Source organism: Bactrocera tryoni, chromosome 4 (genome assembly GCF_016617805.1).
Source record: "Bactrocera tryoni isolate S06 chromosome 4, CSIRO_BtryS06_freeze2, whole genome shotgun sequence".
Lineage (NCBI taxonomy): Eukaryota > Metazoa > Arthropoda > Insecta > Diptera > Tephritidae > Bactrocera > Bactrocera tryoni.
Genome location: NC_052502.1, coordinates 63,450,941 through 63,462,088, shown reverse-complemented (window position 1 = coordinate 63,462,088; position 11,148 = coordinate 63,450,941). Strand labels below are relative to the sequence as shown.

Genomic DNA, 11,148 nt, shown 5'->3' with positions numbered 1-11,148 from the left:
TTCATTATCTGAATTACTTTGAGGAATGATGTCGAGTCACCAAATGAGGTTTCAGACAAGGCGACTCCCTATCGTGTGACTTCTTGAACCTACTTCTGGAGAAAATAGTTCGAGCTGCAGAACTAAATAGAGAAGGTACCATCTTCTATAAGAGTGTACAGCTGCTGGCGTATGCCGATGATATTGATATCATCGGCCTCAACACCCGCGCCGTTAGTTCTGCTTTCTCCAGGCTGGACAAGGAAGCAAAAGAAATGGGTCTGGCAGTGAACGAAGGCAAGACGAAATATCTCCTGTCATCAAACAAACAGTCGTCGCACTCGCGACTGTTGACAGTCATAACTTTGAAGCTGTAGATAATTTCGTCTATTTAGGAACCAGCATTAACACCACCAACAATGTCAGCCTAGAAATCCAACGCAGAATAACTCTTGCCAACAGGTGTTACTTCGGACTGAGTAGGCAATTGAGAAGTAAAGTCCTCTCTCGACGAACAAAAGCTAAACTCTATAAGTCGCTCATAATTCCCGTCCTGCTATATGGTGCAGAGGCTTGGGCGATGACAGCAACCGATGAGTCGACGTTACGAGTTTTCGAGAGAAAAATTCTGCGAAAGATTTATGGTCCTTTGCGCATTGGCCACGGCGAATATCGCATTCGATGGAACGATGAGCTGTACGAGATATATGACGACATTGACATAGTTCAGCGAATTAAAACAGCGGCTACGCTGGCTAGGTCATGTTGCCCGGATGGATGAAAACACTCCAGCTCTGAAAGTATTCGACGCTGTACCCGCCGGGGGAAGCAGAGGAAGAGGAAGACCTCCACTCCGTTGGAAGGACCAAGTGGAGAAGGACCTGGCTTCGCTTGAAATATCCAATTGGCGCCACGTAGCGAAAAGAAGAAACGACTGGCGCGCTGTTGTTAACTCGGCTATAATCGCGTAAGCGGTGTCTACGCCAATTAAGAAGAAGAAGAATGATGTCGAGTTGGCGGCCCTTGACTGAAATAATATTTAGTTTTCCTCTGTATAAGTAAAATCTACTGAACATTACATTTGGTACCGAAAAAACTGTTGCATATAACTTTGAGTAAGCTTCCAAAGCGGTATTTAACATTTCGAGTAGCAGCGTGATATTCTTCACACCTAACTACGCTATGTTCGCAACGGTATCAGGCTAAGCACGCCTCTGAAATTAATTGATTATTGCTCACATTTCCTAATTATTAATTAAATAATAACACCTTAAGCGATTTGAGTTTTCCAAAAGTTTTTTTTATTGAATTGTAATTTTGTGTAGGGGAATGAGTGCGTACAGTCACGGCCGAAACTCAGTTTCAGCTTGGAGGTTGTGCAAGTATGTGTGTGTATGATTCCATTTAGCAGCCGCCGCCGCCGCCACCGCCACCACCGCCACCGCCTCCACCACCGCCACCGCCGCCGCCGCCTCCACCACCTCCGCCGCAGAGACCACCGCCGCCACCACCGCCGCCGCCACCGCCTGGTAAGGGCTCAGGCATGGGATATGGTAGGGCTAGAATTATACAAAGATAATAATCATTTAAAATTAATTCGTTTGTAATACTTTGCAAAGTGATTATTTGCGGTTTAAATCGCTATTATAATCAAACAGCTAATCACGACTAATCGAACTCACCGCTTACGGCCACCAGTAGGCCCAACAAGAAGCTCACGAAAGCGAAGATTCTCATTTCTCGACTGTAGTGTGTTGTCGTATAATTTCAGCTTGCAATCAACATCAGCTATTTATACCGAAATTTCGATAATGTATGGTGTTCTGGAAGATCGCCATCGCTGACGTTTAGCGCCCTCGCGCTGCCACCGTACTTCGTACATCCGAATTTGTGCAAACGTTTTTGTTGTTGTAGCTACAGCTGCTGCGCTTGTATTGCGTTGTACTTTACAATTGTTGTTTTTGCCTCACTTTGCCGGCTTCGTTGTGTTATCATCAGGTTTAACCGACTTGAGCAAAAAAAAAATAAATTAACTGTAAGCGATTCGCATGAACTCAAAGCAAAACGCGGCGCAAAATCGAGTGAAATAAGACCCAGAGAAAATCAATTAAATAATATTCTCGTCCAGCATATCAAGTTCATATTAATTCTATCATAAAACCTGCATACAAGCACGTACATATGTATTAATAAAATCAAATTAACATCTTCACTATAATCAGCGAGTAATTCCCGCACATTACGACAGCTCGAACGGTCTAAGTGCTATACTGGTAATAGTTTCCTTGTAAATACTTATGACAACAGTTGAATGCACAACACATCGATCAAACCGTTTGCTATAAAAGACCCAACTCCAATGCCAACCCTACAACACAGCGAATACTTAATCGCACCTGTCGCACAGCCAAACAAAACGCTTTAACTGCATAAATAGTAATTGTATTAACCTTGCACCTGGAGACCCATTGTATAGCAGCAGCATGAAAGCCTTCTCTTTATTCCTAATGGTCCTGCTCGGTTGTCTAATGCTTTTTAGCCCGGTTTCGGCACAGTGGGGTGGACGCGGAGGTCGTGGCGGACGCGGCGGCGACAGCAGCAGCGAGGAAAGTCACGAACGCGGTGGAAATGGCGGTGGAATTTTCGGTGGACGTCCTGGAAACGGTGGCGGTGGATTCGGAGGACGTGGTCCAAATTACTACTAAAATATTAATGAACCGAAGCAAGAACACGAACAATAACATAATGTAAATACTTTTCCATTTTATACATTAAATGTTTATGCAAAAAGAAAGACTTAGTATATATTTAATGATATTAGGTAAATAGGTATACTAAGGCTATACAACGTGCGGAAAAGACATTAACATTTGTGGGATTCATACAATCCTTTCTTGCTTCTTTGATAAACCTGAACTGCCGAGTGTATATTTTTACTAACACGAACTTCACCAACTCTCTTATAGCCTTGACAGACGGCAGCGTTAATCCGGATTAACGGCGCACTTAATCAGATCCAAATTTGTAGGTGACAGACGGCAGCTATGCGAGTTTGAAACTCTCATAAACAGCTCATTGTCCTTTTTATAGTATTTTCAATGAAAATTGATAGAAGATAAACATTACGGTTGTTAGCCGACCAATTTTTACCCAACCATTTTTTATTACAAAAGCATATCAACACATTATTTTTAAAACTGCATCATAACATAGAAGTTTTGTTGATATTATATTGAGAATTTGATAAACAGCTGTCAGGGTTGCTTGTATTTCATTCGCAATAGATGAAAATTGGCCATTTTTAACAATGTTGCCAACGAAAATCTCACAAACTTCCTAAAATTTTGAGAGTTATTTTTGGATTCAGCAACAGAGTTAGCTGTGGTAACTCCTGAATTAATCTCGAAAAATGCAATTAATCTGGTTTATCGCTGCCGTCTGACAATGCTATTATGGCAGTTGTAATGGCCAGATTTAAGTGAGTATGCCAGTTGAGTGTTGTTGTTGAAAAAATGAAGTTGTTTCGAAGATTCCCTGCTAGTAATGTAGTTCAATTCTGAATTGATTCAAGAATTTAAAAAGCATGAAAAATTAACTGTAAGCGCTTCACACAAAATCGGAGCAAATAACGGCAAAAACGAAATGCAATAAGAAGCAGAGAAATTCAATAAAAATACAACTGTGTTCGAAATAATAGCAGTGGCATAACTAAGAATTCAAATGAAACAAAAAAAACGTGTAATTGGTTTTTATTATGGGTTATTATTATTGTATTTGATTTGCTCATATTCAATCTTAAAAGAAATATGATTTCTTTTAAGTATAAAATAAAGTTCATCTTTAAATAATTAAAAAAGTTTGTAAATGAAAATTTCAGCTGTGATAAATAATAGCAAAATTGACGATATTACATCAAAAATCAATTAATTCATTATAATAACATAAAATACAGTTTAAACAATTAGTATTTCGTCGAATGAACGTTGGTGCGCATCTCCTAGGCATGGAGCCCACTCAACGCTTGCATTTCTCGAGGGGCATGGCCTTCCACGCCTTCTTCACAGCACACATAATTGCTTCGTATTTGACGAATTCTCTTTCAAGACAGCTTCTTTGACTTTTGCCCAAAGATTCTCAATTGGATTAAGGTCCGGTGACTGAGCCGGCCAACTCATAACCTCAACGCCATTTAGAGCAAATCAATTTTTTGCCAACTTGCTTGTATGTTTGGGGTCGTTATCTTGACCCATTTCAACGGCATTTTCCATTCAGCGTGTGATACTCATAGCATAGTCGACTATAATATTTCAACCTACAATTTGGCGTTCATGTTTTCTTTAATCCAAAATAACGGACCTGCACCATAGTAAGACAAGCACTCCCATACATCGATTTTTGCACCTTCATGTTTTACCGTCCGTGAAACATATTTAGCATCAAATGAAGCGTTTACTGGCCTTCGTACATACTGTCGTCGTCCTCGACAACCAAATAAAACAATTTTTGTTTCATCGGACAACAATATGTTGCCCCATTTTTCGACTGACCAATGCAGGTGCGCTTCAAGCCACTGCTTTTATTCACAAACCACTGCTATTATTTCGAACACAGTTGTAAATAATATTATCGACGAGCATACCAACTTAAATTTCGTTCTCCACCATGCAAACCTGCATACAAGCACGTATTAAAACCTTAATTTCACATATTTGCTGTACTCAGTGCAAATTACTGGCACTTTACAACATTCTGAACACTCTAAGTAATGGTAACAGTTTCCTTGTATAGTGTATATAGTGCCTTGTTAATACTTATCGATGATTATAAAACCGCACAACTTCAATGCCAACCTTACAGCATAGCGAATAGTCGGACCTGACGTGGAGCCAAAACAACACGCTTTACCTGAATAAATACATAGTAAGCCTACTAATCACACGCCTGGAAATTCATCATATAGCAGTAAGATGAGAACCTTCTCCGTATTCCTAATGGTTCTTCTCGGTTGTCTGATGATATTCAGCTTGGTTTCGGCTCAATGGGGCTCACGTAATGGACATAGTGAAATGATATTAAGGGTCGACGACAGCAGCAGCGAGGAGAGTACTGAACGCGGTTTCTTCGATGGTCGTTTTCCAAATCGTGAAATAATAGATAAAAGCAGCTCATATTATAACCGTATTTATATTCCGGGGTTCACCTTCTATTAAATGTCATGATTGTCATGTCTTGATTTTACACAATAAATAATCTGAGCAATAAGAAAGACTTACATAGCTATTTATTTAATAATTTTGGATTAGGTGGTGATTTATCGATATTTGCACTGCATAGACATAAAACTTTCCTGCTTCTTTGGTATATCTGAATTCACAATATTAGCTAAATTAGTTAGTTATTCCAAGTTACAATTTATGTTTTTTATACCCTGAACAGGGTATATTAAGTTTGTCCCAGAAGGAATCGTCGGAGACCCTATAAAGTATATACATATACAAATGATTAGTATGTTGAGCTGAGTCGATTTAGCCATGTCCGTCTGTCTGTTCGTCTGTTCGTCTGTCTGTCTGTATATATACGAACTAGTCCCTCAGTTTTTAAGATATCGTTTTGAAATTTTGCATTTTCTCTTCAAGAAGCAGCTCATTTGTCGGAACGGCCGATATCGGACCACTATTACATATAGCTGCCATACAAACTGAACGATCGGAATCAAGTTCTTGTATAGACAACATTCACATTTGACAAGATATATTCACAAAATTTGGAATATATTATTTTCTAAGGTAACAATGTAATCTCCGAAGAAATTGATCAGATCGGTTAACTATAGCATATAGCTTCCATACAAACTGAACACATAGTTACTAACAGAAATGCACCTGTGAAGGGTATTTAGCTTCGGTGCAACCGAAGTTAACGTTTTTTCTTGTTTTTTTTTTTTTACATTTGTGCTTAAGTTTCAATCCCTATACGAATTTTAGTTCCATGCAATTCCATTTTATCACCAAAAATGGGATAAGGACTCTCCCTGTCAGCAATTCTCCATTATAAGCGACCGATACCTTAAAATTTTGTGATATTAGTAAGTTCACAGTAAAATTTTACAGCAATTCATTGTTCATAGTTCCTCAGAGAGAATACCACTTGCACCAGTTATTTTTTGAGCCAGAATAGTAGTCATTTCAAAAAATGAGCTTTTCACGAGTCAAAAGAAATTTATAAACAAGTACATTTGGAAAATTTAATTATGTTTTGTCCTCCTCGGCTAAGGAAACCACAATATTCCATATCTCGTCTGCTCTATGGACACGGTTGGCGCCTTAGCACACAACCTTCAATCGACTCATTAATTTACATGCCCTATCCTGTACTTACTAGGTTTAACACGAGAATATGCTCCTTTTGAAAACAATCGATAAACAATTCGAATTAGGAATTACTGAGTTATGGATAGTTGCTGCTTTATGCTGTGAGGCGAGTTGTCCTTCATTCGGCTCCATTTGTACTTTCGGAATTACTTTCAATGCTAACAAGAGTCTCAAATATTTTAATTTATAGCTCGTTATGTAAATAAACTAATTCGAAGCCATTCACTCGCTGAAGCACATCGTTTTTAAGTTCAAGATATAAGGAGTATTGCTCTACAAGTGGATGGAGTTCACCCCTAATATCCATTTAATTAAGATTAATTAGAGTATTGTAAGTAATTCAGTCATTATTCGTATAAAAAGGTTAGAGCACAAAATAGTTCGTTGGCCGTGAAACAAAATAGTCGAATGGCATGAAAGCCATAAATTTTAGAATTTGAATTTAAATAGAGAAATTTGTAATCTAGAATCAAAGATTGGTTAAAATTATTTATAAAAAAATAAAACAATAAAATTTATTTGTTTATGTGAATTGAGCGTATGCCCGTTTTTTATTTTCTAGAAATCAGTTTCGATTTCCATGTAAAATGATGATCTCCGCTTCTGTAGTCAGTATCAGCTTAAATATTAGAATATTATATGCACTGTATGTATGTATGTATTATTTACATTTTACGTTAACTACCTGATAAGTTAATGAGGACATTAATAACATACATATATATGTATATATTTATGTAATGTTGTATATAAAATATTTTCTAAGAAAAAGCCTCTTCTTCTAACAACCCATGGCTTAAGATTATTGACATACATACATGTAATATGAGTTCTATTTTAAATAGTTCTATGTATGTATTACAATTAGATGCTAACGAAGATAACAAAAACTTTGTGCATAGAATTGCGACGGCGATTCTAGAAACTCGGTTATGTAAAAGAAAATAAGAACGGTAGTATCATAATTTATATAAGATTTTCTAGTAAGGGACCTGTGTACGTATTTAGCTTTACATGCCTGAAACCATATCCGAATACAATCGACGCTTTCTGTTGAAAATTTTATCGCTATATTTTTCTAGAAACCCTCTAGTTTCTGTACTCTTTCCATGTTTAATTTATATAAGGCTGTGTCGAAAGCTGAAAACAATCATGTATCAAACTGATGTCTAGAAATAAATTTTTCAAAAATTACAAGTAAATGAAATGTGTTTTTTGAGCGTTAGCTGAATATGAATGGACTATCACACAAAACCATCAAAATAATAGTTTGTCAAAAAAGTCTTGCGGTATTTTCGCTAGTTGGCGCTGAAAGCGCATAGTTCTAGTTTTATTCGTCGCATCGGGTCATGCTACACCTTTTTGGAAAGCTCATTTCACGCGCTAACACGTGTTTTATTGATTGTCGTTTCTTTAAAGTCGTTTGTGAGTTATAGCATCGCAAACATGGAGCAAACGATAAAGGCAAAAATGCATCTCAAGCCGCCAATAAAATTTGTGCAGTTTATGAACCCGATACAGTTTCCATTTCCACCGCACAACGATGGTTTCAACGTTTTCGTTCTGGTGTAGAGGTGGTCGAAGATGCGTCACGCTCCGGAAGGCCTGTCGTCGGAAATTGCGATAAAATCGCTGAATTGGTCGAAAGAGACCGGCATAGTAGCAGCCGTAGCATCGGTCAAGAGCTGGGCATGAGTCATCAAAAATTCATTTCAATTTCAATAAAAAAAAAAAAAATCAATAAAAATACCGCAAGACTTTTTTGACAACCCATTATATATACATACGAGGTGTGTTCAAAAAGTATCGCGACAGTTTGCTGACAGTTTTCTTCGATTGCCGGGGCGTGGCGCATCATGAGCTCTTGCCACAGGGAAGAACGGTCAATAAGGAATATTACCTGCAAGTTATGCGCAATTTGCGCGAAGCAATCCGCCAGAAACGCCCGGATTTGTGGAAGAACGAAAATTGGCTTTTGCACCACGATAACGCCCCTGCTCACACATCGTTGCTTGTGCGCGACTTTTTGGCCAAAAACAACACACTAATGATGCCGCAGCCACCGTATTCCCCAGATCTGATTTATTTTCAAATAAATCTTGACAAACTCGTAAATTTATTATTATTAATTTTAATTTTAACATTATAATTTTTTATATTTAAACGGAAATATGTGTGTTTTGCATCTTCGCAGAAATGTTCATATCACTTGAAAAACAAAAAGTTTCAACATAGAGTTTCACTCTAAGCAATTTAGACTTTTGCACGATTCCTCTGTTGGTTAACGACTGCTAGCAGCTCACACGATTTTTCCTATGAACATATCCAAATGAAATAGTACCATACTGTTCGACAGTAGCTTATTTCTATGAAAATTAATAAGTGGATTCGCTCATTAGATTACATTTATTGTAAATGTCTTGTTGTAATGAAAAATGAAATATTAGTATTTACAGAAATTAACGAGCTTACAAAAGTATTTTAATATTCATAACCCTAAAATTATATGCAATCCTAACACATTTCAGCCGCAATGTGTATAAAATTTTCAAACTTTAGGCCAAGTTGCTGTATATACTTATGGGCCACCTTCACAAGTTATAGTTAAGGGGGTATTCTACTCTAGAAATTTTAAAAATTCGATTTTTTCCCATATATTTAAAGTTTAGACCCTTAAGAACATATCCTCAAAAGGATTTTTAAAAATTAAAATTATTTTAAAAGCTACAGTTACTTTAGTGACGCAGTACCTAGCCCGGTTCGGCCGTATCGAATTATTTAAACGCGTTTTTCTCGAAACTACTTTTTTCCACACGGTACCGGCATTATCTCAAGTTCTATATAACCGATTTATTTGAAATTTTGTGTGAACCTTCTTGATATAATCCTTTATCGTTCAAATCAAAATTCAATCAAATCAATCAATCGTGTCTAAATTTTTGTTTTTAATATTTAAAAAAAAATCAGGAATTTCAAAAAAAAAGCGTAAAAAATTGTTTTTATTTTCAGGCAGTCGCCATTTTTCAAAAAAAAAAAATTTTCGTGTTCCCTGAAATAGGGACTATAACAGCATCCTTACTGATTAAGAATTTCTTTTGATTTTTTTTTCAGACCACCAGGAGAGTCAGGATCAATGTCACCAGGATGCACCATTTTTTTTACACCTGTCTCTCCGACACTAATACACTGACTTTAAGCACTTTCTTCTAAGCAAGATCTTTTGCCAATTTAATTTAGCTGCATTTTACTGATATTTTAGATCTCTACATGCCAGAGTTCAAAACTACGGTAGGATATGCAAACAACAAAATAGGGTTTTCCAATAAGGGTGATATCATTTCTTAAAAAAAAAACACACACCCACTAATTGTGAAGGAAATTCAAATGTTTCTTATTTAATGTGAGGTACAACCAATACAATTAAGTTCTGAAGATAACAACATTCGAATGGCCTTCACGACATCTTTTGCGAGAACGAATTTCGAGTACTTTCTCCACTAAATCAAGTCGTATGCCATGAATAGCACCAGAATCGATAGTTTTGTTTAATTACCACACCAATCAGTTGAAATTGAGCACATTTGGAGAAGATGACTTTTTTTTTAATTGCTATCGTTTTCAGGCTGTTCCAAGGCAAAATCAGCAAATTCACGACGTTTACGGTGGTCCGAAGGATTCAGTTCTTGTGTGAGAACACTTTTATATGGATGCAAGCCAAAATACTTTCTCAAAATCCGCCAGGTTGTGGTTTGAGACAGTCCCAATTCTTGAAAACCTCTTGGAATCGACAAATTGCGGTCTTAAGCCACAATTGTCGGCAACAATATTTTCATTGCTGCTAAACAAAAACATCAATTCGACCATAAAATGACAAAAGAACACGAAAAGTTGTTATTGGAGAACGATTATTTTGATAATAAAATATAATAAAAGTAAACGTTGTTCTTGCGTATAACTTTCCATGATGAAATTGTAAACATTATTAAATATAGTAGAATGAAAAAAAAATGTAGATTATGACATATTAAAAATGGTCGAATCGACACTTACAAATCATATCATCCCTACTGGTACCCGGTATAACGTGTAATTTTTCAGTAATCAAATATATATTCAATAAAATTGCAAAAATATGATTCCAAATTCTGCTCTTGTTCTGATAATGGTGTTCTTGGCAGGATCAAACTGACGATGCTGGAACATACGCTGATTACGGCGCGGGAAATAAATGGAGAGGAGGGTTAATACGTTATAGTTAGCATATGGGGAGAAGTCTCTGCATCTCGCAGGCGTTGGCAATCAAGATTTGATGTAATTAAGCAATAAATAAGTATAAGAAAGCGCTGAAATGTTTAAATTAAAAAAAAAAAATTACATAAAAACTATGTAAAAAACAAATGTATGCTTCTTGAAAAAGTGGATGTTCGAATTAGTTTGATATTCTTTAAAATATTTATTCTAACATTTCGCTATTTATTTAATGAAAAGAAGAATACTTAAACTTTGAGATATGCCATCGCTGTTGCAAATAGTTTACTTTACCTGCCAATGACCACCACAAAGTTTGATATTTTTATGACACTGTTTAACCCGCGACAAATTTTGTTGAATCTAGTCAAGTCTTGAAGGCAAAGCTTCTCTTTTTTTTCTTTTTTATGGCGGTATATAAACATTGATTAACTCTGAATAAGAAAACTGAAAAAAATAATTCTTTTTTTAGCAAATTATTTTACACTTTCGGTTATTTCTATCGGCAGCTATGATTTTTTTCGCTCAAATAATCCTACAAAAATAAGTA

General features: G+C 36.5%; 1 protein-coding gene across 1 annotated transcript; it reads right to left on the bottom strand.

Moving 5' to 3' along the window:
• Positions 1–1,257: 1,257 nt before the first annotated feature.
• On the bottom strand, positions 1,258–1,763 carry LOC120775854 (putative glycine-rich cell wall structural protein 1). Its single transcript, XM_040106223.1, has 2 exons — positions 1,662–1,763; positions 1,258–1,538 (listed from the first exon to the last, which is right to left on the bottom strand). The coding sequence occupies exons 1-2, from the start codon at positions 1,714–1,716 to the stop codon at positions 1,384–1,386; spliced, it is 210 nt and encodes a 69-aa protein (XP_039962157.1). The 5' UTR covers positions 1,717–1,763; the 3' UTR covers positions 1,258–1,383.
• Positions 1,764–11,148: the final 9,385 nt, after the last annotated feature.